The sequence below is a fragment of the Heterocephalus glaber genome, unplaced genomic scaffold, assembly GCF_053883595.1.
Source record: "Heterocephalus glaber isolate CG9 unplaced genomic scaffold, H.glaber_assembly_v1.0 deba00001481, whole genome shotgun sequence".
Lineage (NCBI taxonomy): Eukaryota > Metazoa > Chordata > Mammalia > Rodentia > Bathyergidae > Heterocephalus > Heterocephalus glaber.
The window spans coordinates 45,663,612-45,690,225 of record NW_028258317.1 but is presented as its reverse complement, the minus strand read 5'-3'; the positions used below and the strand labels follow the sequence as shown (position 1 = coordinate 45,690,225).

The 26,614-nt window shown below is 36.3% G+C and overlaps 2 protein-coding genes across 20 annotated transcripts in view; one reads left to right on the top strand and one right to left on the bottom strand.

Annotated features, from left to right (window-relative positions):
* Positions 1 to 16,528, top strand: part of Ric1 (RIC1 partner of RAB6A GEF complex) — a 163,645-nt gene extending 147,117 nt beyond the window's left edge. For all 6 annotated transcript variants that reach the window (XM_087183990.1, XM_087183989.1, XM_087183988.1 and 3 more), the window contains 9 exons: positions 1,470 to 1,586; positions 2,143 to 2,871; positions 4,643 to 4,801; positions 4,890 to 5,026; positions 10,236 to 10,522; positions 11,425 to 11,616; positions 13,923 to 14,100; positions 14,228 to 14,416; positions 15,239 to 16,528. In XM_087183990.1, the coding sequence (XP_087040116.1) occupies positions 1,470 to 1,586; positions 2,143 to 2,871; positions 4,643 to 4,801; positions 4,890 to 5,026; positions 10,236 to 10,522; positions 11,425 to 11,616; positions 13,923 to 14,100; positions 14,228 to 14,416; positions 15,239 to 15,527 (2,277 nt within the window). In that variant the 3' untranslated portion in view covers positions 15,528 to 16,528. The remainder of the gene's footprint in view (positions 1 to 1,469; positions 1,587 to 2,142; positions 2,872 to 4,642; positions 4,802 to 4,889; positions 5,027 to 10,235; positions 10,523 to 11,424; positions 11,617 to 13,922; positions 14,101 to 14,227; positions 14,417 to 15,238) is intronic.
* Ermp1 (endoplasmic reticulum metallopeptidase 1) overlaps positions 3,368 to 26,614 on the bottom strand; it is a 70,704-nt gene continuing 47,457 nt past the window's right edge. For 2 of the 14 annotated variants that reach the window (XM_087183996.1, XM_087183994.1), the window contains 2 exons: positions 26,346 to 26,509; positions 23,335 to 26,219 (listed from right to left, as the gene is read on the bottom strand). In XM_087183996.1, the coding sequence (XP_087040122.1) occupies positions 26,049 to 26,219; positions 26,346 to 26,509 (335 nt within the window). In that variant the 3' untranslated portion in view covers positions 23,335 to 26,048. Of the gene's footprint in view, positions 5,017 to 6,238; positions 6,490 to 9,653; positions 9,767 to 23,334; positions 26,220 to 26,345; positions 26,510 to 26,614 lie in introns of those variants that run through there. The other 12 variants (XM_087183997.1, XM_004838248.4, XR_002392474.2 and 9 more) reach the window with 11 other exon arrangements.

Here is a 26,614-nt window from a genome sequence, read left to right as displayed (position 1 = left end):
CTTTGCATACTTTATGTATTCTAGATATTAGTTCTCTATCTGAGGAATAGCTAGCAAAAACTTTCTTCCCGGGCTGGGGATTTAACTCAGTGGTTCTGCCACCTGCCCCACAAGCACAAGGACCCAAGTTTGATCCCTGGTGCCAAAAAAAACCCAACTTTCTTCCCATTCTGTAGATTGTCTTTTCACTCTGTTGGTTGTTTCCTGTGCTGTGCAGAAGCTTTTTAATTGGGTTGAGTCTGATCCCATTTGTTCATTCCTGATATTTCTTGTGCAACCAAGTTCTGTTCAGAAAGTCTTTGCCTACACCTATATCTTCAAGGGTTTTACCTATTTTACCTTCCAGGATATTGTTTCTGTTTCAATATTTATACCTTTGATCCATTTTGATTTTAGTATAGTACATCTTGACAGATACGGGTCTAGCTTCAGTCATCTGCATGTCACTAGTCAATATTTCCTCTAGTTTATGTGTTTGGGCCCTTTTGTGAAGATCAGATATCTAAATATTCCATGGAGTTATTTCTACATCCTCTATTCTGTTCCTGATTTTAGAGGAGAAGCTTTCAAATTTTCCCCATTTAATGTGATGTGGCAGTAAGTTGGTCATAAATGGCTTTTATCGGATTGAGATAAGATCAATCTATACCTGTTTTCTTCAGAATTTTTATCATGAAGGGATGCTGGATTTTGTTACAGGCTTTTTCTGCAGCCACTGAGGTGGTCATGTGATTTTTGTCCTTGCTACTGTTTATGTGATGTATTGTATTTATCCATTTGTTGAACCATCGTTGGATCCCTGGGAGGAACCTTACTTGGTCATGATGTATGATCTTTTTGATGATTTGTAGCATTCTGTTTGCCAGTACAGTGGTACCTCGGTTCACAAACTTGGAAAAGATGGCTACATTTGTGTTTGTGCAAACAATGGCTGTGATTGTGTTTGTCACCCAGTACAGAGTTTGCAAACAAAATCTTGCCAAATGCTTCTGTTTGGAAACCAAATTGTTTGCAAACAAAAGCATCTGTGAACCAAAGTACCACTGTATCTTGTTTAGGATTTTTTCATCTATGTTCAGTAAGGAGATTGCATTGTAGTTCTCTTTTCCTAATCTCTCAAGTCTTACTTTAAACGTTTAAACCTATTCTTAGCTATGCCAGCCAGATCAGTGAAATGATCTCTCACTTTTTATGCATTTCTGACGTTCTCTTAGTTTTTCCAGGATAATTCAGCTCTACCCTCAATTTTATGTTCATTGGTTTTGTTTAAAACTGCATTATGTTTTAAGCCTTGTTCTACTCTAGCCAGAAAACTGTATTCCTGCACAACCTAAAAGGGCTGCAAATGGTACAACCTCAATAAATATTGTAGATTGTTTAATTTATAAATCTTATTGATTAGGAAGGGTGAAATGTTGAAAACATCTGTAAGTTAATGTGTGACTCTAATTTTTTTTCTGAAATTTCAGGTTCGTGATGCAGAGAGCATTATGCTGAACCTTGCTGGACAGCTCATCATGATGCAGAGGGACAGGTCTGGTCCTCAGATCCGGGACAAGGCCAGTAACCCCAACCAAAGGAAACTTGTGAGTAAAGTACAAGCCATTTCAAACATTAAGAAGGTATAAGATTAGGATAACAAAATAATTTAAGAGAGAGTAATGTCTTACGATTTAGAAATTGAGAAAGCATATAAAATTCATTTTAAGCCTCTGGGTATAACGCTAAAGGGTCAAGGATAAGGTCCCAGAATAATAAAAAGTCCTGTAGTACAGATGTTAATGGCTTAGGTATTACTAGTTATAAATGGTAATGGGAAAAACAAGGATGGGTGAAGTTCAAGGGCTTTCTTTTTTTTTCCAGTAATGGGAATCGAACTCAGGACCTTATGCATATCAGGCAGGTGCAGTGCCACTGAGCTAAATCCCCAGCCCTCAAGGGATTTCTTTATTGTTGCTTTGTTTTTAGATTTAACTGTATATACTTTGAAAGGCAGAATACTGTTATTAACTCTAATTCTAGAGTTTTTTCCCAAAAAGTTGTACTGTCATTTTGAAAAACCCAGTAAACTAGTACTTAGGAACTTAAGAACCTATACATTTAATAGAAAAAAACCCCTGATTCTTCTCTCTTCTTCTCCAGCTGCCATTCTGTCCTCCTGTTGTACTAGCCCAGTCTGTTGAAAATGTCTGGACTACATGTCGAGCAAATAAACAAAAACGTCACCTTCTCGAAGCTCTCTGGCTCAGCTGTGGTGGTGCGGGGATGAAAGTCTGGCTCCCTCTCTTCCCTAGGGATAACCGCAAGCCACACTCCTTTTTGTCTCAGCGGATCATGCTACCTTTCCATATCAATATATATCCCCTGGCGGTTCTGTTTGAAGACGCATTGGTCCTTGGTGCTGTCAATGACACTTTACTATATGATTCTTTGTACACTCGGAACAGTGCTAAGGAGCAGCTGGAGGTGCTCTTCCCTTTCTGTGTTGTGGAGAGAACCTCTCAGATCTACCTCCACCACATTCTACGTCAACTTTTGGTCAGGAACCTTGGGGAGCAAGCCTTGCTCTTGGCTCAGTCCTGTGCTGCATTACCTTACTTCCCTCATGTGCTGGAGCTCATGCTTCATGAAGTGCTGGAAGAAGAAGCTACCTCTCGGGAACCCATTCCCGACCCACTGCTTCCCACTGTGGCAAAATTTATTACTGAGTTCCCCCTCTTCCTGCAGACAGTTGTGCACTGTGCCAGGAAGACCGAATATGCACTGTGGAATTACCTTTTTGCAGCTGTTGGAAACCCTAAGGACTTATTTGAAGAATGTTTGATGGCTCAGGATTTGGACACAGCTGCCTCTTACCTTATTATTTTACAGGTAACAATTCTCTTCTTAGAAACAAGAATTAGGAAAAAAAAAATCCTATGTTGATACTATGATTATGCTTAAGGAATAGTCAGATTTTCTCTTTAGTTTATATCTTTCATTTTGAAGAACTCAGTCTTGTCAAATGACCAGAGATGCATTGCAAGGGTATTTTAATTTTTGTCTATAAATAGGGCTAATTGACTGGCTTCTGAGTATTTTAAACACTACTGAAAAACCTTTATTATATGTGTTGTAATCCATATACTATGCACATATTACATAAGAAATATTTACTAAAATATAAGAAACATTAATAGTAAATATTTGGACATTAGTGCATTTGAGTGTCACACAGTAATTCATTTCCTTATTGTGTAGCATTGTTGGGATGCTCAGTAGACTTGGGTCATAACCAAACTTAGGTTAGGCTCACAAGAATAAAGTGAAAAGGCTCCCACAGTAATGACCCTCATAACCCATTTTTCTCAAAATAATAGGTTGAGGCTCCAGAAAATTTGTTTAATTATGTTTTTGACAGAAGGCTTGATAGTTTGTTATTCCCATGAGTCTGACAGCATTTTGATATGCTGCATAAAAGCTCTTTCAAATTACAGTAAAGTTTTCATTGATACATAAGAAGTTAACCATAAATCTCAGCCTGCTGCAATTTCCTATCAGCTTATTTGCTTCATGACAAGTGATTGAAACCAGAGGAGATAGTCAAGCAGAGGCTAATAGCCTTGAGAATCTATGATTCCTTAGCTAGCCCCAAATAAAAAAGTCCACCAAATTATAAAAATGGAAAAGAAATGCGTAAGAATCTGTTCATTTTTGCAGTACTAGCGATTGAGCCCAGAGATATCTTAGGTACAGTCCTGGCATTTTTTTAACTAGGTTTTCCAGGCTGTCCCTGAACTTAACAGTCCTCTGCTCTTAGCCTCTTGAGTAGTTGGGACTATGGGTGTCCAGTACTGTGCCCATCTAGCACCTGTTTTGTTTTTATTTTTGTTTTTGTTTGGGTCACACCTTAGACCTTCAGTGATCTCCCTGCTAATGGGATTGGAAACTTTCTCCAGCAAAATTCCTAAATGCCTCTGGATTGGCAAATAATAATTACAGTTAAATTCATGTATTAAGCACCTTTCCATGAAAACCAACACAGGTAGTAAGGTTGAATTGATTAAAGAAATACTGAGGATGCTAAATGGATAACAGTACTATTTTGTATGCCCCAAAGCAAAGATTTTGTAGTCACATCCTCAGAAAACTAGGTCCTTGGAGGCAGACCTAAGTTTTTCTGGAGTTAGGCAAGACAGATTTGTATTCTTGCTCTTCTGCTGATCTTCAGCAATTTACAAAACTCAGTTTCCTCATCTGTAAAAAAAAAAAAAAAAGGAATGACACACCTATTTTACACAATGACTGAAAGTAGTAAATAATGTATGTAAAGTATCTGACATGTACTGGTATTCAACAAGTCATAGTTCATATTATACCAGCAGAGTACTTGCTTCACTTTCCTTTTTAATGCTGCTGCTTTTTTTTTTTTTGGTACTAGGGATCAAACTCAGGACCTTGGACTTATGAGGCAAGCAGTGAGACCACTGAGCTAATCCTGGCCGTTTTAATGCTGCTTCTAATCATACTATTAAACTAACCCATACAGTATTATATCTGCATCCCTTGGCTTTAGGAAAGTGTGGAGAAAAGAACTATTCATATCTTCTCAAAATCATGTAGTTTTTAAAAGGAATGCTGTCTTCCTTGGTTGTTTCTATAGAATATGGAAGTCCCAGCAGTAAGCAGGCAACATGCCACCCTTCTGTTCAACACAGCACTGGAACAGGGCAAGTGGGACCTATGTCGACACATGATTCGATTTCTTAAAGCCATTGGCTCTGGAGAATCTGAGACGCCTCCATCCACACCTACAGCTCAGGTTAGTTGCAGGATTATTTAGTTTCTTTAGGCCATACTTCTGTAAGGCATCTTTGTCTAACTGTATTGCACATTATGTGTTATCATAGGAACCCAGTTCAAGTGGTGGATTTGAGTTCTTCAGGAATCGAAGCATCAGTTTATCCCAATCAGTTGAAAATGCTCCTCCTAGTAAATTCAGCTTACAGAAAACACTAAGTATGCCATCTGGTCCTTCTGGAAAAAGGTAAGAAAATAAAAAACCATTATTGCTTTTAGGGCAACTATGATACATTGCATTTCAAGGCATTTATAAAATAAAGTCTTATGGAAACAACTATTTAATCAAATTGCAAATCCTTTATTCCCAAAAGACATAGGATCCCGCAGAAGGCTTCCTTTTTCCTTTCCACTAAGTTCACTCTGTACCCTTATGTGAAGTTTCTGCACCTTTGTACTAGAGTCCATCTTGATGAACCTGTTCTGAGTGCAACTAACTACTGCTGATGACAGAGAATCAAACTAAAAAGGAAGATAGATATGCAGATTATACAAAAAGCTCCTGACAGTCAAGTTTTGCCCTTAAGACCAAAAGGAAAAATTTAGTGTGTATGCATTTGACTGTCATGTGACTTTTTTATTAGAGAAGTCAGTTAACAGTGGGAAAGCCAAAAAAATTGTATTCAAGGGGCCAGGGATTTAGCTCAGTGGCACCATGCTTACCTCACAGGCACATGGTCCTGAGTTCAATCCCTGGTACCAAAAAAACAACAAAAAAGAATTGTATTCTGAAGCAAAGTCTCATCTAGAGATTTGTTATTATCTCTGGGAAGGTGGACATTATAAAATTAGAATTTCCTCTGGTTTGTAAGGTCCTTACATTTGTTGTTACATGTCCTTGGCTCTTTTTTGTTGTTGGTGGTGGTTTGTTTGGTTGGGGTTTTTTTCTCTCTTCCTTAATCCTTTCCTTTTGTTTGTATTTTTACTAAAGTACTACTTATTGTTTTGCAGTACTGGGGATTAAACCCAGGGCTTTCACATTGAACTGCATCCTCAACCCTTTTCCTTCCTTCCTTCCCTTCTCTTTTTCTTTCTTTTTCTTTCTTTCTTTCTTTCTTTCTTTCTTTCTTTCTTTCTTTCTTTCTTTCTTTCCTTATATTTTGAAACAAATTTTTATTAAGTCACTAAGTTGGCTAGGCTGGGCTTGATCCTCTTGCCTCAGTCTCCCAGAGTGCTGGAATTACAAGTGTGTTACACATCTGGCTCTGAACATTTTTTATTGGGATATATTGCTGCTTTCCTTTATCACTACCCATTAACACTCACCAATGAAACAACACACATAATAATCCTGGGCTGTGTATAAGTAAAATGCAGCTATAGATGGCTATAAACAGTTGCCAATTAAACAATATTTGCTCAGCCATACCCTGAATTTAAGTATAGGCTAATAACTTACTAGGTGCTCGTTAAGTGCCAGGTACTCGTAGAAGCATTTACATGTATAGATCTTTTAATCCTTATTAACTCCATGAATGTATGGGTGAAGAAACAGGTTCAGAAAAATAAACTTGTGGCCGCCATTCCACACTCCTAGGGCAGAGAAGGTGAGCCAGTCCCAGCACCCAGAAGGAGGCTCCCCCGCCACCATTCCACGCTCGTAGGGCAGAGAAGGTGAGCTGTGCGGGCACCAGACGCAGCCCCTCTCCCCTGTGGAAATGAGGAGACACGTAAACAAGTCTCAAAAACAGACTTCCAGATCACCTACAGAAACCCCAAAGGGAAATGAGATGGAACAATCTGATACTCAACCACCTGGACTCTCTGAACTGGCAACAAAAGAGGATCTGGAAAAATGAAATCAGAAATAATTTCTCAGATAACAGCAAAGATTGTGCTCATAGTGTAAGACATGATTAATAAATCTGGAGAGGCCACAGATAAAAAAATAGAGGATCTGAGGAACATGATGGAATCCCAACATAGGAAACAAATGGAATCCATAAAACAGATGCAAACAGATATCCAGGAGATTAAAAACTCCACTGAAAGTCTACACAGCAGAATGAACCAATATGAGGACAGAATTTCAGATATAGAAGATAAGATTGCAATTAGTGACCAGGAAAAGAAAAATTGCTTTATAATTATAAGGGGACATGAGAAATCAATCCAGCAGCTGCTAGACAATGCAAAGAAGAATAACATAAGACTGATTAGAGTCAATGAAGAAACAGGAGAGAGTGCAGATGGCATAAAAAAACTGTTCACAGAAGTAATGGCAGAAAAGTTCCCAAGCAGGGGGAAAGAACTTGACATACAGATAAGTGAGGCATATAGGACTCCAGCTAGTCTTGATCAAAAAAATCTACACATAGGCATATAATAGTTAGGATTCCAGAAACCCAACAGAAGAACAAAATTCTACAAGCAGTTAGAGAAAAGAAACATCACATACACAGGAAAGCTCAATCAGAATCATAGCAAACTTCTCAATGCAAACTCTCAAGGCAAGAAGAGCTTGGAGTGATGTATTTGAAGCCCTAAAGGAAAACAGCCTCCAACCCAGATTGATGTACCCTGCAAAGCTTTCAAAATTGATGGAGAAATAAGATAACTTTCATGATAAAGAGCACCTCAGGAACTTCATGAATACCAAACCAGCACTCCAAAAAATTTTAGACAATATCCTAGGAAAAGACAATGAGGATCACAACCCCAGGAAGCCCAGCAGAATGAATCCATTGGGCATGACAAATTAAATGCAAAGGAGGAGAATCCAACAAAAAGAAAACGTCAGGACAAGGCTTTTAAAACTTTTAACTTCATTTCCCTAATGAGTGTATAATTCAATCTTGTTATTGTACTGATTAGTATTTTTCTGATTCTAGTGTTGCACACCTTTCCTTGTGCTATACTGGCTATTTATCATCTTATGTCTACTTTTTAATTGGGTTGTCTACTAATGAGCTGTAAGAGTTCTTTATATATTCTGGTCATAGGTTATATGCATTGTAAATATGGTCTGTTTAAGGACTACTTTTCATTTTCTTAACGATGTCTTTAAAGTTCTAAATTTCAATGGAATCTCATTTATCATTTTTCTTTTATACATCATGTTTTTTGTATCCTAGGTAGTTCTTGCCTACCTGAATTCATAAACATTTTCCCTTATAATTTCTTAAAGTTTTATACTTTTAGGCTTTCATATTTAGGTTCATAGATTTTTTCAAGTTATTTTTATGTATGGAAATAAAGGGTCGAGGTTAATCTTTTATATACGGATACCAGGTGTTCTAGTGCCATTTGCTGAAAACACTTTTCCTCGGCTCTTGAATTGAGTTTATATTCTATAAAATGTTAATGTTAAATAATCTTTCAAAACTCAGTGGACCATATATGTGTGGTTCTATTTCTAGATTCTCTGTTTTATTCCAATGATCTGTATGTCTTTCCTTACACCAACACTGCCTTGATTACTGTAGCTTTAGAAGAAGTCTTAAAATTAGGTAGTAAATGTCTTCCAACACTGTTTTTGGGTTTGGTTTTGTTACTTTTCTAGGTCCTTTGTACTTCTACATAACTTTTAAATTTCAATATCCAATTCTTCATTTATAGCAAGTATACACAGACCTGAATTTTTATATATACCTTGTGTTTTCTAATCCTGCTAAATTCAAATACAAGTTCTAGGGGCTCCTAGAGATTTCTTAGTATTTTCTCTGCAGATGATCATTTCATCTACATATAAAGATTTTACTTCTACCTTGCCAATCCTATCCTAATGTGTCATTTTATTGCCAGGCTATTTTGGTTTGGACCTATGTTTCAAAGTTTAATGGACAGACGAAGAGTAAGCATATCTGCCCTTGTTCCCCACCTTAGGGAGAAAGCATTGTATCATCTCCATTCATATAAGGCATTCTTGCTGGAAGTATGGAGTACATATCTTTAATCTGTTGAGAAGGTTCTGTTCTACTTCTAGTCTCCTGATAGCTTTTACCATGAACAGCTGTGGAATTTAGTCCAATGCTTTTTCTCCAACTAGTGACAGGATCATATGGCTTTTTCCTTTCTTCTGACTTTTTGGGGGTGGATCTTCCAATGCTGAACCAACACTGCCAGCCCTGTAATAAAACCACTTTCTACATACTGCCAGATCTGACTTCTAATAGTTTGTTTTGTTAAACAAATTTTTATCTGTTTATACTTTTTTCTTCTATTATCTTTATCCAGTTTTAGTATTAGCACAGTGTTGATTTCCTAAAATGAGGGGAGAAGTGTTCCTTCTTTTTTCTGCTTTAAATGTTTGATATAATTTATCAGTTAAAATGTATGAGCCTGTTGTTGTTATATAGGTAGGTTTTCAAGCTAGGAATGTACTTTCTTTAATAGGTGCTATTCAAATTTTATATTTCCTCCAGAGTTAGTTTCATTAATTTGTCTTCCAAGGTACTTCTTAGAAGTTGTCAAATTTATTTTGAAACAGATTTTTGTAATATGCTTTCTATATCCTTTTAAGTTCTGTAAAATCTGTGGTAATGTCTCCTAGGTCTTGATATTGTAATTTTAAAAATATATAATTGATATTTGTAATAGGAAGTAAAAGTCTAAAGGAGCAGGGGAAGTGGGAGGGGTAGGGGAAAGGAAAAAAGGGAAAAGAAAAAATATGATAAAAGGAAAAAAGTGGAAACAAAATCTTTTCAAATAGGGAAGGGTGGAGGGGGTGAAGGGAGGGCAGGGGAAGGGGAAAAAAAAAAGAACCAAGATACTCATGTAACTGGACAAGATCCCAATGATGTATGTAAATGTATTTTATACCTAAAATGTACCAATAAACTTAATGGGGGGGGGGCAAAGAAAGAAACATATACTTGTTTATGTTCCCAGAACTCATGGTAGTCACATCTGAATCCAGGCGGTTCTGCTCCACAGACTGAGATCTTTATTTTCCACAGCACTGGCTCTCAGGGAAGGGCCATATAGCCTGGACCAAACCAGTTAAATCACATCAGCTCAGACAAGCAAGAGATAAGAGACTGGGTTTAGTCATTGTTATTTTTAAAATTTTTTCCATATGTCTACCTAACTCATATTGAGAGATTTAATTTCACTTTACATCTCTTTAATTTCTTTCATATGACCTCTGTCCTCTTCATAGATCTTTAGTTACAGCATTTATTTCCTTCTTTCTGTCAACGATTCACCACCATCTTCCTGGTACAGCTTCTTTTGTCCCCTTTTTTTCCTATTCCAGGTAACCATTCTCCAAATCAGTCTTAAAAGCCTACTATGCCTCAAATGTTCAGCAGGTCATAGTGTCTCATGGAGAAGCCCTGAGGCTTTTTCTTCCCTTCAGACAATATTTGATAGTGGATCTCCTACCTCCTTATCAGCTTTATCAGTGCCACTGCATAAAACTAAAGACCATTTTGCTTTCTTGTTTCCACTTACAGATGGAGCAAAGATAGTGACAGTGCTGAGAACATGTACATTGACATGATGCTATGGAGACATGCTCGGCGTCTCTTAGAAGATGTGCGATTAAAGGACCTTGGCTGCTTTGCCGCCCAGCTAGGCTTTGAGCTAATTAGTTGGCTATGCAAGGAACGTACTCGCGCTGCCCGAGTAGACAATTTTGTGATCGCCCTGAAAAGACTCCACAAAGATTTCCTTTGGCCACTTCCCATCATCCCAGCATCTTCTATCAGTTCTCCTTTCAAAAATGGAAAATACCAAACAGGTAATGTAGGCTTTTCACTTTTACAAGAAGAATTGTGTTTTACTACAAGTATTTAGACATTTTGCTATTAGTTGAGATTCAAGGAAGTCTTTCCAAATTCAAGCCAATTAAAGCCAGCTTTTTTTTATAATAGTTGGAATACCCACCATTTGATCAAGGATTTAATAAACTAGAACTTATGTCTCTTACTCCTTTGACCCTGAAAGTCTCATTCATAAATTAATCATTGTTATAAAGAAGTTGAGAACTAGCTGAAGTTAAAAGCTACCATGCTTACCTTATTATGGAAAGGATTTCGTAACCCATTAGTCAGGGACTTCAAATTAAGCTAAATTGTGATTTATTGGATAGAATTCATTCTGAGAAAATAGTGAAAATTATCTTTGACAGCTTAACCCATCTTCTAAACTAGGAGAAGTCAAACTGAAACTGCATATTTAAGTATAAGAAAAATTAAAACACAGGATTTTTTTAAAATTCAGATCTTCTCAGGGCCAGGGATTTAGCTCAGTGGTTCCGCCGCCTCCCTCGCAAGCGCAAGGACCCAAGTTCAACCCCTGGTATCAAAAAAAAAAAAATTGTTTTCCAACTATGAAAACTTTAAAACTTTTTATTATATTTGGAAAATTCGTATCATCCCTTAAGAACCAAGACAAATCATATAACAAAATGAAGTCTTGTCTAGTTTCATTAAGACATACAGTACATGACATGTGATCAATATATATGTTATAATTCCACATCCCTAGTTTTTGAGCACATAATATAATGTAGGATAGCAGGCTTTAAATTGCTAGTATAGGTTAGGCAGGTGGGAAATATAAAAGAACTGAATAGAAAATGGCACTTAGTGCATCTTGAATTTCTCCTACTTTTTGTTTATTCTTGAACCTAACCTACAGTGGGAGAGCAGTTTTTAAAGTCTCAATCACCTGACCCTTTTATAAACCTTGAGATGGACACTGGTGTCTCTAACATGCAACGGAGTCAGAGCTGGCTCAGCAACGTTAGCCCAACCCATAATGAGATAGACACAGCCTCATCCCATGGACCACAAATGCAAGATGCCTTCTTGTCACCTTTATGTACTAAAGGTAAGGGCCTTTTTATCCCAGCTCTTCCATTTCTTTAGGAAAAAGTCTATGTGTTGTAGTATTTCAGGTGTCACTCTTCTTTCAGCATCCTGAAGGAGTAGCTATATCTGCTAGGAGGTCAACAGTTACAAGAACAATAAAACAGCCTTCACTATACTTTGCTATGCTTTTTTAGATACATGGCTTTGGTAAAGTCTCATGCAGATAAGCATTATTAGATGGATCTTTGCAGTTCAATTTGTTTTGAGACAAGATCTTAGCTAAATTGTTTAGGCTGGATACAAATTCATACTTCTTCCACTTCAGCCTCCTGCATAACTGAGACTACAAGCATGCACCATCATGCCCAACTCCTTTTGCAACCAATTTTCATAATAAAACACTAACTTTAGGCTCTTAAGTTTAAAAAAATTAAGAAAATAAACTCTAAGCAAAATGGTATCGTTATATTAAAAATTCCATTTTTTTTATTTTAATAAAATTTTGTGGAAATTTGCTTGTTCTCTTGTTATATATATAATAAGTTCCTATACAATATCTTTGATTTTACCATTTGGCATTCAAAGTCTAAAAGATTTACTATCTGGCTCTTTCCAAAAATTGTACACTAATCTCTGTTCTACAGTAATGGGTAAATTAACATTAGAGGTTTTGAGACAGTTTATGTGGACATAGGGTTATACAATAAAGGAGCTTAAATGGTAATTGGTTTGATTTTTTGGCAGTTTTTTAATGCCCATTTACTAAATGTTTGATCAGTTCATCTACACTATTACCTGAGTTTCATAAACTCAGAGACTTATAACTGCCATTACTTTTTCCATTACTTTTTAAATGTAAAATACTTTTTACCCTCTTGCATTTTTAAATATAAATATCAATAGCATTGACTGTATTCCCATTGTTTTGCCATCAACCAGAATACTTTGCCTTACAAAAACAAAACTCTGTGTATATGTTATTTAGTAACAGCTTCCCATTCTCTCCCATGCTAAGCTGCTGGCAGCCAAATTCTGTTTTCTGTCTGTATGAATTTGACTTTTCTGAGTACTTCATATTAAAAAATCATGTAGTATTTGTCTCTTGGAGCCTGGCTTATTTCACTTAGCATAATGTCCTCAGGTTCATACATGTTGTAGTAAATATCAGAATTTCCTTCCCTTTAAGTCCACAGATTATTCCATTGTGTTTATATATATTTTGTTTCTCTCTCTGTGGAGGGACACTTAAGTTGCTTCTCTTTTGACTATTGTGAATAATCCTGCTTATGAATACAGATTTAGAGAGATGTATCTCTGAGATTCTGCTTTCAGTTCTTTTGGGTAAATACCCAGAAATTGGATTACTGGATCATAAGGTAATCTACTTGTAATTCTTTTAGAAATTGTCATACTGTGTCCCATAGCAAATGCACCATTTTACATTCCCACAAGTACCATCAAGGGTTCTGGTTTCTCCACATCCTCACCAACACTTATTTTCTGTTTTTTAATAGCAGCCATCCTAAGGATGTGAGGTGGTGCCATTACTTCTTTCATAGAACTTTTCTTAAAGAGATAATTTTAAACATATGTAAAAACTAGAGAAAATAACATAGTGGACAACTCTCCCCAATGTCCATCATTTAGCTTTGATTATTACCATGGCCATACACGTTTTATTTACTACTCCTCTCCTGTATTAATTGACACACATCCAAGACAGCTTATCAGCCTACAAGGACTCATAAAAACATAATACCATTATCATCCTGCTAAAAATGTAATAATTCTTTAATACCATCAAGTATCTAGATTTCCTATTGTTTCATGAATGTCATTTTTTAAAATGTCATACTTTATACATTGTATGTTTTTTTCTAAATGATTGTTCCCTATCCCCATATCGCTTTCACCCTTGCAATTTATTCATTGAGAAAACATGATTCTGTGGATTTATTCAAAATGTGGATTTTGCTGATTGCATCTTCATGATTTGCTTGAACAGTATACTCTGTATTTCCTGTAAATTGGTAGCTAAATCTAAAAACTTGGTGAAATGGTAACTAGATTTTGGGGGGGAAGGTAAGGAAGACTGCATATTGATGGTAGTATGTTTTCCATCCCATTGTTATGTGATGTCTGTTTATGGATCTACTGATTTTTTTAAAAAGTACTATTCATACAACATGGCTATTTTAGCAGAATTAATGTTCTGATTTCAAAATCCTGATGAGAAATCACAATCTGAAGAATAGCTAATAAAACTAAAAGGAAATATATTTTCAACAAGAAGCTGGTTTGTAACTTTTTGAAATTCTTCATCAGGTGATGAATGCAGCATTGGTTCAGCCACAGACCTGACTGAAAGTAGCTCCATGGTAGATGGAGACTGGACCGTGGTGGATGAAAATTTCTCCACACTCAGTTTGACCCAGTCAGAGTTGGAACACATCTCCATGGAGCTGGCAAGTAAAGGACCTCACAAATCCCAAGTCCAGCTCCGGTGAGTTTCTCATATTCGAAAGCACAGGAAGCTACTCGGAATTTGTGCAAAAGGGGTGCTGGAGCCACTTTCCTAATAATCATAGATGCTTTTTAGCATAAATCATTTTGTTTCTTTTTTTATGTAGGTACTTGCTACATATTTTCATGGAGGCAGGGTGTCTGGATTGGTGCATTGTCATAGGCCTGATTCTTAGAGAATCTTCAGTAATCAATCAGATTTTGGTTATTGCACAGTCTTCAGAGGTAGATGGAGAGATGTTACAAAACATAAAGATAGGACTTCATGCAGTGGACAGATGGGCCTCTACAGATTGGTAAGTACTGGTTCCCAGAAGCTTGTTAGCCTTGGTGAATCATATTCTTTCACATTAAGACTTACTATTTATTTATTTTGGGTATTCTTTAGGTTAGCAGAAATCAAGTTTCATATTCAGACACACACACACAATGCACATATATATATATATACATACACATATTTTTGGTACTGAGAATTGAATCTAGGACCTCACACATGCTAAGCTTCACTGAGCATTTTTTAAACTTTGAGACATTGTTTCACTGTATTGCCCAGGCTAGCCTCAGACTTGTAATCATCCTGTCTGGATCTCTTTAGTACCTGGGATTACAGGCATGTGCCACCATGCCTGGCTCATACATTCACTCTTAAGGATACTTTCTTTAGTAATTGTTTTGTACCCAGCCATATGAATGAGTAATGTTTATAGTGGTGATCAGTTTATAATGTGAATGTGTCACTGACTTAAGATGATGCAGTATAAATGATCTTCAAATTAATCTGCAATTTAAGATTTGTAGTTTTGTGGTTGCAATAAAAATGCTTGGAAAAAAAACATTCAATGGAAGTAATGGGTGGAAGTTCAGAGCCTTGGACTCTAGCAACACTTGTTTTAAAATATCAGTCCTTGCTCCTACAGCTCAAAAATTTGATTTGAGCCTATGCTATCTATGTACAGCTTCTTCTGTGCTGGGCAGGGCATTTAAGAAGCCTTCCCTCCTCTCGTAATCTATTGCTTCCTTCACTGTATCGATGTTTACTAGAAGTGTGTCCATAACATTTTGTTAGGTCTTTTGAATTACAGCATATGAGAACTAATTTTCTCCCCTCTACTTAGCCCTGGATATAAGCCATTTTTAAACATCATTAAGCCACAACTGCAGAAGCTCAGCGAGATAACAGAAGAGCAAGTCCAGCCTGATGCCTTCCAACCAATAGCAGTGAGTAAGACTCCTGAACAGACTAGCCCTAGGGCAGAGGAGAGCAGGGGCTCCTCTGGCCATGGAAGTGTCTCCCAATGTGAGGTTGGGGGTAGCAGTATAGTTACCCGGAAAGAAGAGGACACAGCCCAAGCAGAAGAGGAGGAACCATTTCAGGATGGGACTTATGACTGTTCTGTGTCCTAACAACAGTAAGTAATGTCACAACAGGCAGTATTAGCACCGGTGTGCAGCTGAGTGCACGGTGACCTAGTTGAATGATTTAAAAGGAGAACTCAGCTCAGAGACTCTTTGGTAAAGTATTATATATTTTAATGAACTCTTTCTCTAAGAAATCTCTTGGACTCCATTAAAAATGTGATATGAAATAAAACATCTTTCATAATTTTTTTTAAAGCTGCAGTGGAAATGCTGTTGTACAGGTGTACATTTTTTTTGTTTTATTCAAAGGTTGGTAGCTTGCAAACCATAGGGATAATTTTGTCCTGGATGAGCTTTTTCATAACTTAGTTTCATATGTTTTATGGTTCAGCACCAGGTCTAAACTGCTTTTTTTAAAATAAATGCTAAGGTGCTTGCTGTAGCTCATTGAGCACTTGAGCTACCTGTTTGCTTCCTTGGATAGAGCTCACTGGACTCTCTATTTGGTTCTCTGAAAAGATGACTACCCTTGCACTTATGCTAGTGCAATGGAGACATTCTCCTTGACTTTACTAGCCTTTAAATCTCAGACCTGAATTGATGAAAGCTTATTTACCTGTCAGTTAATGTGCCTGTTTTTAGCTAGCTTGATTCCTACTAGATCCACTAGGCAGTGGTATGAGGGGTTATCAATCATGCTGATACCGCTAAACTATTTTGTATCAAAAAACTATACCTTTTTGTAAATGCTCTTGTGTAAAATATACTCAAAGGCACTGTTCATATTTCTAAGGCCTGTGTTATAATTTGTAAGGTTTTACTGGATTCTGCATGAGTAAAGATACCTACTCTTAGAATAAAGACAGGGCTTGCGCTTCTTTCCAGAAATGAGCAGCCTTCAAAATGGAACATGCATTTAGTGGCTTGGTCATAAAGTCACAGAAATGGTCCCAATGATCATGAAGTGGAACAGGTTTTGTTCAAATTAATGTTTCTTATTTATTGCTTTTGTAAATTGAATAAAAATGGACTTTGATGTAAATACACAGCTGAATCCTATATTATCATGGCTACTAAAAATATGTAAAGAATGCATTCTTTATTGTAAACTTTAAAAATATTTTATGTATTTCTAGATATGACAAATTTTAGTTTTCATACATTATGAAAACAGTACCACATATTCCTTAATTGCTTCTGACTAAACACATGTCCACTATATGTAATTCTGATTATCTAAAAACAGTATTAATTTAGATAGGTTGTTTGTACTGTGCAATTTGAACAAGGAATGCAATGTAATTTTTTTTATAAAAACGTGTTTATTTTTGTAAGTGTATTAGATGTGGACCAAATCCATACCACTATGTGAAACAGCCTCTCTTCATAGTGCAGTTATAGTTTAGAATTAAAACCTGGTCCTCTATCCTTGCTTTTTAAAGTACATAGCTAGATTTAGTTGTCTGTGCCAGATTTCCTTTGAAGGGAAACTCAATCATTTTGAAATTGCTTATTTCAAAATTTATCAACTATTGAAAATAATAAGAGTTTGGTAATTTACTATTATTTACTTATTACATTACAAGTGCAATAACTTCACATAATAAAACTCCTGAATGGGTGGAATATGTGACTACTGGTACCTGGTTCTTCTGGTGCTCCTTTTTAAGTCGTCAGTTCAAACCACCTTTCTCTAAATCTCAAGATAAAAAAATAAACCAGTGCAAAAAGAAACTAAACTGAAATATCTTCTCCTGTCCTAATCCATTAGGGGGAGAAAAAACAGCATTACATTTGTGTGTCATGTGAATATTCAGTCAATAAAAATGACTTACCATTTAAACAGTTGTGATCTTTTCAGATATCCTAAATAAAACACTGCTGAATTCATCTCACATCCTTGAAAGCAGGACACCAATAAGTTAACATTATTTCTGTAATTTAGCCTGTGAAACTTTTCTATAAAATGATCACTTTTTAATTACCAGATATAAGCTGTCTCAAGGTAAGAAATTTGGCAAGGTTACAGAAAATTTCCCTCTGATAGTTTGTTATATACTTTAATTTTTAAAAGCTCACTTTATTTTGCTATCTTATTTGGTTAAAATACGAACTGTTTAAGCCATAATTTAACCAATGCACTTAAATATTCAGTGTAACTATTTGAAGGTTACTAAATACATTTAAATTATTTGCTGATACCAAAATAAGTCATGGGGTAGAGTCGAGATTCACTTGTAATTAAAATTGCTACTGCCTCTGTAACATGTATTTTTTACTTGGTAAAGAGCAATAAAACCATTCTACAAACTTGTTTGTTTATCATCTTAGGTTAACAACAAAAAGTATGTATTTATTAAAAGCCTCAAATATTCTAAGACAACATGGTTGACACAACCCTGTGTTGGTTTCCTGCTCTTCTCATTCATTCATATATATATATATACACATTATACTTTTCATTTTATAATTCTATCTTTTAGAGTTCTCCTTATGAACTGGCTACAAATTCAGACATTTATTTAAAAGATTTGTGTGTAGATGTAGAATTGGGAACATCAAGAGTTGGCAGCATCCTAGAAGCCTGACAACAGACTATTGGAAGAATAGTTGTATTCATAGCATGAGAAATGGTCGAAATATAATGAAATATAGAAAATTGTTTACTGTATAGGCTCCATTAAGAAAACAAAATTTTATATTTTAAGTGTACAGGAGATTAGACATCATCTTTCAACAGGACTAAAAATGATTTTCCTGTATTCATAAATCTGGTCATCTGTAAGACATTAGTGGAATCACAGCCAGACTTTTCTGTCAGGGATCAGATTTTCAATATGCATCCCCGTTTGCCACTACTTTGTTCCTTAAGGTTGTGTATGTGATGTTATATTGTGTGGATGTTTACCCATTCAGCAGCTGAAGGTTTAGTCGGTTTTTTCCCCCACTTTTTGGTCATTGTAAGTAACACTACTATGAACATTCACATATAATAATTCCTCCTTATCTATAGTTTTCACTTTCTAAAGTTTCATTTACCTACAGTCAGCCTGACCAAGGTCCAAAAATATTAAATGAAAAATTGCAGAAATAGTTTTAAATAACTTTTATTACAGCACATTGTGCCTAAAACATAAACTTCATCTTGGGTATGTATGTATAGGACAAAGTTTCAATAGTACTACCCAGTTTTAGGGTTATCTTGGAGTGCATAGGGGAATTTTAGAGTGCATCTCCATGGGATAGGTGCATTACTGTATATGTTTCTGTATGGACATGTGTTCATTTCTCTCTGAGTAGAACTGCTAGGTTATAATGGTGTAACTGGTTAATTTCTTGCAGAGATGCCAAACTATTTCAGACTGCTTGCACTAACATTTAGAAAGCAGTTTACAGAGGTCCCATTATCTACTACCAAAACTTGCCTGTTTTTGATCAAAGCCATTCAAGTTGTATATGAAATGGAGATGTCACTATAATTTCTGTTGTGCTTATTAAGAGCTAATGTATAACTATTCATACAATTATTAGCCGATTGTAGATCATCAAAGAAAAAAATGAAAAGATCACTTATCTCCTTTTATCATTGGTACATGGATTCTTTATATATTCTGGATACTAAATCCATGTCACTATAATTTCTGTTGTGCTTATTAAGAGCTAATATATAACTATTCATACAATTATTGGCCGATTATAGATCGTCAAAGAAAAAAATGAAAAGATCACTTATCTCCTTTTATCATTGGTATGCATGGATTCTTTATATATTCTGGATACTAAATCCATATCAGATATGTGATTTGCAAAAATTTCATCCTATCTTTTCTAGTATCCTTTCAAACACGTATGTTTCATTTTGATTCTAATTTACTTTTCACACTTATTGGTTATACAGATTAATAGGTTCCATTTTGGGAAATTAGTAAATGCACATACATTGATCACCACCCTCCCCAGTTATCCCTTTGCCTTGCCGTCCTAGTTTCACATGGGATAGGGATTTCAATGCATATATTTTTCTCATATCTATCCCCCTATTACCCACCATTACACCTTTTCCCCCTATCCTAATAAGCTGCCTTCTAATTTCTTGTCTTCTCTTTTAGATTCAACATATTGGGGAGAACATGTGATATTTGTCTGAGTCCGGCTTATTTCACTCAATATGCTTGTTCTTCCCTATGCCTAAATAATATTCCATTGCGTGTGTATATACTATAATTTTCTTTACCCATTCATCTGTTGATGGGCACTTAGGGCTGGTTCCTTATGCAAATACAGTGTCCTAATAGTATGCTGACTTTAATTCCTTCAGGTATATACCAAAGGAGTGATATAGCTGCATCAAAAGGTACAGTAGTTCTACTTTTGTTTTTTGACTGATTTTGACAGGGGCTGTACTAATTAACTACCCTTGCACCCTCACTAGCCTTTATTAATTTCTTGATGATAGCCATTCTGAGATAAGATTGAATTTCAATGTAGTTCTGATTTGAATTTTCCAAATGATTTAAAATGTTAAACATTTCTTCTATACAGTATATCCCCATAAAGTTGTGGTTCAGAGTTTATGGCCTCAGTCGTTCAGATTTTTCCTTAGAACCTAACTAAAATTTGGGGAAACCCCTGCAATTTCACAGAATATCCTCTGCAATTGTTTATTTGGCAGGAGCTTTGCACGTAGGCAATCCGAGAGCATTATTCAGTTCCCCTTGCTGCTGGCTGGCTGCTGGCCTGTAACCCATCTCAGGCAGATGACACCAGCATTCCATCATTGCAGGTTGCTGTACCACATGTAACTGTCTCCAGTGTTCTCAGTTTTGGTCTTAAAGCCCTAAGATGCCACCAAAACACCCTGAGCCTTCTAAGCCTTTATTAATACAGTATTTTATTAAATTACATAACTGTGGGAGACATAGCATATTTAGGTTTTAAACTATAAAAATAGGCATTATAGGCAGGCATTTTTCTGACCATATTTGAAATTTGCAAGTTTTCACAATTTGCAAATGCTCTAAGAATGTAACTCCCATGAATTTCGGGGGCCCACTGTACTAACTAGCCATTTTGACTGGCGTGACGTGGACTCTCAACATAGTTTTGATTTGAATTTTATCAAATGCCTAAAGATGTTAAACATTTAAAAAATACTTATTGATTACATGTACTTTGTTTTACAAGTTCATTATATATTAATTTGATATTAATATTAATATTATTTGACATTAATCCTCATAACTAGTAAAGATTTTCTTCCATTCTATAGGCTGTTTTTCAGTTATTTCCATTGCTGTGCAGAAGCTTAATTTGATGTAGTCCCATTTGTTGATTCTTGCTATTATCTCCTGTGCTACTGGGAGTCCTATTCAGGAAGTCTTTGCCTGTGGCTTCAAGTGTTTCCTGTGTTTTATTAGCAGTTTGAAAGTTTCAGAGGTTTGTGATCCATGTATTAACAGAATGAGATGATCAGTTTCAGTCTTCTACAAGTGATGTCCAGTTTTCCTAGCACTACTTGTTTAAAGAGATTGCCTTCTCTCCAACATACATTTTTGACTCTTTGTTGTGTAAGTTTGTTTCTGCATCCTCTATTCTGTTCTATTACTCTACATGTCTATTTTTTTTTTTTTATACTGGGGATCAAACTCGGGACCTTGCACTTTTGAGGCAGGCAGTGGAACCACTGAGCTAAATCCCCGGCCCTCTATGTGTTCTATTTTTATGCCAATATTATGCTGTTTTTGTTACTGTGGTTTTGTAGTATAATTTGAAATAGGGTATTGTGATGCTTCCAGCCTTACTCTTTTTGCTTAGGATGCTTTGGCTATTCTGGATCTTATTCATATGAATTTTAGGATTGTTTTTACTAATTCTGTGAAGAATGTCATTGGTATATTGATTGAGATTGCACTGAATCTGTAGGTTGCTTTTGGTAATATGGCCATTTTGACTGTATTAATTCTGCCAGTGCAAGAGCATGAGGGGCTGGTCTTTCTTCACTTTTGAAATTTTCACTATAGAGGTCATCCACCTACTTGATTATTTTATTTGAAGCCATTAGGAATGGAATTGTTTTCCTGATTTCTCAGCTAATCTATTTTTAGTGTAAAGACTAGTCTTTTACTGGTGTATGCTAAAGCTTTTGACTTTTAAAGTTGATTTTATATACTGGTATATTGCTGCATTCTTTTGTCAGCTCTAAAAGTATTTGGTAGGGTCTTCCTCATACAGAACCATATTATATACAAAGATAATTTGACTTCTTTTCTGTTGCCTAACCAGCTAAAATTTCAAGAACTATCCTGACTGAGTTGTGAGAGTGAACATACTTGCCTTGTTTCTGACCAGTTTTTTTCACTGGTTGCCTTTGTTTTTGGTGTCATAGGCTAGGGAGACATTGCCTAATCCAAGTTACATTTTTATGCCTTCTTTCCTCTATGAGTTATATAGATTGTAGCTCATACATTTAGGTCTCTGATCCATTTTCAGTTAATTTATATGGTATGAAGTAGTGGTCTGACATCATTTACGTATAGATATTCAGTTGTCTGAGCACCATTTATGGAAAAATATTTCCCCATTATCAAAAACTGTATAAATGTGTGGCCTTATTACTGGATTTAATTACAATGATCTGTGTTTGTGGAATTCTTTAATTTCAGTTTTGGACTGTGTATAGAAATAGAATTGATTTCTGTATATTGATACTGGGTCATGAACATCACTGAAGCTAACAAGGTTTTCGGGATTTTCTATGTAGACAATCGTGTTATTTGCAACTAGAGATGGTTTTAGCTTTTTCTTTCTTTTGCACAGTTGCCCTGGCTAGTCACCAGGAAATAGAATTGGCATGATGGATATCTTGTCTTTTCTGACAGTATATGATGTTCACAGATGACCTTAACCAAGTTAAGTTCTAAATCTGTTGAAGATTTTTATCATGGAAAGGTTTTAAGATTTGTAGAAGAAAATTTTTTGCATCTACTGAGGTTCCTGTCCTTAATTCTACAAATATGGGCATGTCACACTGGTGGGTTTTCCAAAGTTGAACCAACCTTGCATTCCTAGGGTGAATTGTGGTTATGCTGTGGGGCCAAACTGGATAAAAGAAGTTGTCAACATGTTTTTTTAAATCATTATATTTTTGACATGATGTGCCCCAAATTTCTGTATGTTAAGTGAAAACAGATACAACAAAGCATAACTGTATCTTGGCTTTACTGGGCCTAAAAGAAGTAGACGTTGGGCCGGGGATTTAGCTCAGTGGTTCCGCTGCCTGCCTTGCAAGCGCAAGGTCCTGAGTTTGATCCCCGGTACCAAAAAAAAAAAAAAAAGTTTAGAAATAAAAGAAGTAGAGGTATATTAAAGAGTGGATATTTTTTATGTTTCACTTTGTACTGAAGTTCTGAGGGAACTCATCCAGAAAACTAAAAAACTTGGACAGAGACTTTGGATCTAAAGTATATGCTTTGTTTGGTTATTCTGCCCTTCCCTTGGATGGAGATTAGAATAAGTAAGGGGGTCACTCTGGCTGAAAGGTAATTTCTTCCCTCTGTCCTATCCCCGATAAAGGAACATAGTACTTAATTAGCCTTTTGGTGATTTCATCCCCCAAGGGAGATGACTTTAAACTTCCAAATGTGACGAAGTTCACCATTTAAGTCATTTTAATTTCTGTGAAACTGAGATGCACCATTTCATTCCAAGATCAAAAAAGATTCCAACTGATGGAAACGTTGGGTTCTTTCTTCCTATCACTTTATACCCACATGAGCCATCTATATTTTTAACAGCAATTAAAAAGGCTGTGTAGACTTGAAATATGGGGATAAAGCATAAGCAGTTAAAGATGTTTTTCTGTTTAACAGATACCAACCAGTATGTTTATTTCAGTAACATTATAAGGTAACAGTTCTCAACAAGTCAGCAAACTAATGAAACACATTCATGCTTCCTTAGCAGGTAATATCTTAGTGAATCCTCCCATGTTTAATTATATCTGCTAAGCACTCCACGCAACAATCATTCTTAGATCAAACATAAAAATCATTTTGAAATGGCAGATCTTCACACTGTCCCTAAATAGGTGGTACTGTGCTACTTGTTTTTTATAGAATTTAAATGTATGTTAGAGCTTTAAATGATTGAGAAACAGTTTACCCCGAGGGTCGCTTAGGCAAATGTCATTCCAATCACCAAATTTTTTTTTTTTTTGGTATCAGGAATTGAACTCAGAACCTTGCACCTGCCAGGCAGGCATGGCGCCTCTGAGCTAACTCCAGCCTCACTCAATTCTTGTATTGAATAAATTTGATAAAATTATTTTTATATTTCCTGTTACAAAATTAAAAATATGCAACTTTTGATCACCTTATATTTAAATAATTGGTTTGGTAAGTGGTTAAAAGGGTAGGAACTAACAGGTTTAATCTCAGAGACTGACATTGTGTGCTTATTACAGGGTCATGAATACTGCATGTAATTACTTGACCATTTCTGGCATTAAAACAACCTCCCAGATACTAAGCATGAACATCTTGTTACTGACTTTGCAAAATAACAAAGCTTCATCATGCTAAAGAAAACGAGAATTATTTGCATAGGGAAATAATACCAAAAAGGAAAACCATGATTATTACTGAAATGTCTTTCTTCCCAAAGGAAAAATAACAAAGGAGCAATTTGTTTTTCTATAAATGTCTAATAATCTTTTTCAGATTAACCACAGGGACAATACATAAACTATATTATGAAATTGAGATATTACTACTGTTACTTTTCTTTACAACTCTGTATAAACTATAAACCCTGCAGACCTTACCTATTTATAGCCACAAACTTGAATTTGAAGTACATGAGAGTGAAAAAATTTGGTTTCTATAAAGTATCAATTCTGGGAGGTAACAGCCAGAATGCAGAATGTTACATTCAGCTTTGGCTGCAGCCTTGCTATGTGCAGAGGCCCCGTTAGTTAAGGAACATGGTTAAGAAAGTGTACCACATAAGTCACACAAGCAGTTTTAGGAAAGTTTTCTCCTTTGACACACAATTACTATGCTCTCGGTGTTCAAGCAGATCTGAGGGCCTCTTTTCAAGAAGCATTCCTCTTGTTCCCACATGACCTGAGAAGTCTACTTTAAAAAAAAAAAAAAAAAAAGGGTGTGTTCAACAAATACAAGCACAAATTTGTCAAACTTTTTACATTTCAGAGTGGGAAAAACATTAAGCCTAATTCACCACTAATCTCACCAAACTCTATTACTGCTGGAACCTAAAAATGATAAGTGCTACTTTGATACACACTAACAGCTATAGGTACAATGATCTAATTCCCATACAGGCCACAACCTCAAGTCTCAGGAAGGCTGGTCCCACTGGATAGTAAATTACCAAAAAAAACCCCAAAAAACTGGCTAAACAAAAAGAGGGACCAGGTGCATCAATAAAAGTGTGCCCTAAAGGATTAACCTTGTATAACAGAAGACTCCTATGAAACAAAAAGAATAAATACCTAAAATGCCACAGCTCTCCATCCCCATGATCCTCACCTTCCTCTCCTTCCACCCCAGAATGGCCATGCTGGCAGCTCTGCTCTGAGGAAGAAACTTCAAGTCATATACTTATACAATTTTCTGAATCAAAAGAACCTCTGAAAACCCAGAGGGAAATGTAACTGAACACATACTTCCTTTCTCAAACTGGTAACATAGAGAAAGGAGAACAAGTATGTGTCAGAGGAAAACCTCCTCAGGAGAGCAGCACACCAATGGCTCTCAGTGACAAACTGTCAGACAGTGAGTCACTAAGCTCAGGACCTGGCTCTATACCAGGGGTCCAGGTTTCAAGAATACTCCAGAGCAGTGATGGCAAACGTTTTAGAGCTTTCAATGATAATAAACAGCCAGTTACAGTACATGTGCCGTAAGTTCAACACCACTGCTCTAGAGGATGCCTAGCAAAGCATAAGCATTGTATGGCTGTGAGGGCCTCAAAGGTCCAATGCTGCTTCCATAGTCCACAGGGAAATCACCTTCCAGTGAACTAAAAGTTGTACCTCAAGGGGAGTCCCAACCCCAGCAAATGGTATTTTTTACCCACCATCACAACACATGGTCTTGGGCCTTAATTGGAAATGACTTGTCTCAGTAGTGGTCTGACATTCTATATCAGTCATGCCACAACTGCCTGTTATCACTGAAAGCTCTAAAAAGTTCACCATCACTGGTCTACACCTTTCTTGATTTTAAGAGGGACAACCACTGAAGTGGTTTACTGGCTCTTATCCTGAAGGTCATATAAAATGACATACCACAGTATGCAGTGGCAGCAACCACATGTATTTAAGTGCCAAAAACCTGGCATTTTCAAGTGTCAAAAAGGCCATGCCCTACTGTTCCATAGTTTAACCCACAGAGTGCTTGACTCTAAAGACTATTAACCTAAAAAGCTCTTTGAACATATGCTCATTAAAATTCATTGACTTACATTACAAATATCCATGTAATGTGGGGAGAAACTGTCACGTGGAGTATCCACTGGACATGTACTTGGAGCTCATCCACAAGATTAAAACACAAAGAGACTGTAAGTGCACACCCAGGCAAAGGGAAATACCCATTCTGGGAACTTCTCCTTCAGGGCAGTCAGTTGAGAGGATCTGTTGTCTTCTCCAGAATGATAGTGGGCAGCAATAGCCACAGTGACCATTCCTCCTTCAGGTTGTTCTCCCAAGACCTGCTGGAGAAAACCAGTTCTCTGAAGGCAGGATACTGAACTGATGTTCAGGATACAAGAACTAATGTTCTTGCTAAATACCACATAGGAGACTGTTCAATAAAACAAGAATTGCTGGGAAATGCCTACCTGCACTTCTATCCAGAACTGCCACACAGAGGCCTGGAGTCCATGGGAATAAAATACAAAATAGTCTCCCCCTTTACATGTGACTGGAGTGCCATTGCCAAGAGACCACTGAGAAATTGTCCATCCTTTGTGGGCTCGAACGTACAATGACATATGGCTTGGTCCTGTAAGATGAGCAAGAACAGTTGTATCAATCTTTTTTAAAAAGCATCAAAACACTTAACAACTAAACCATATTACGAAGGCTCATGCCTTGTATTATTTTAAAT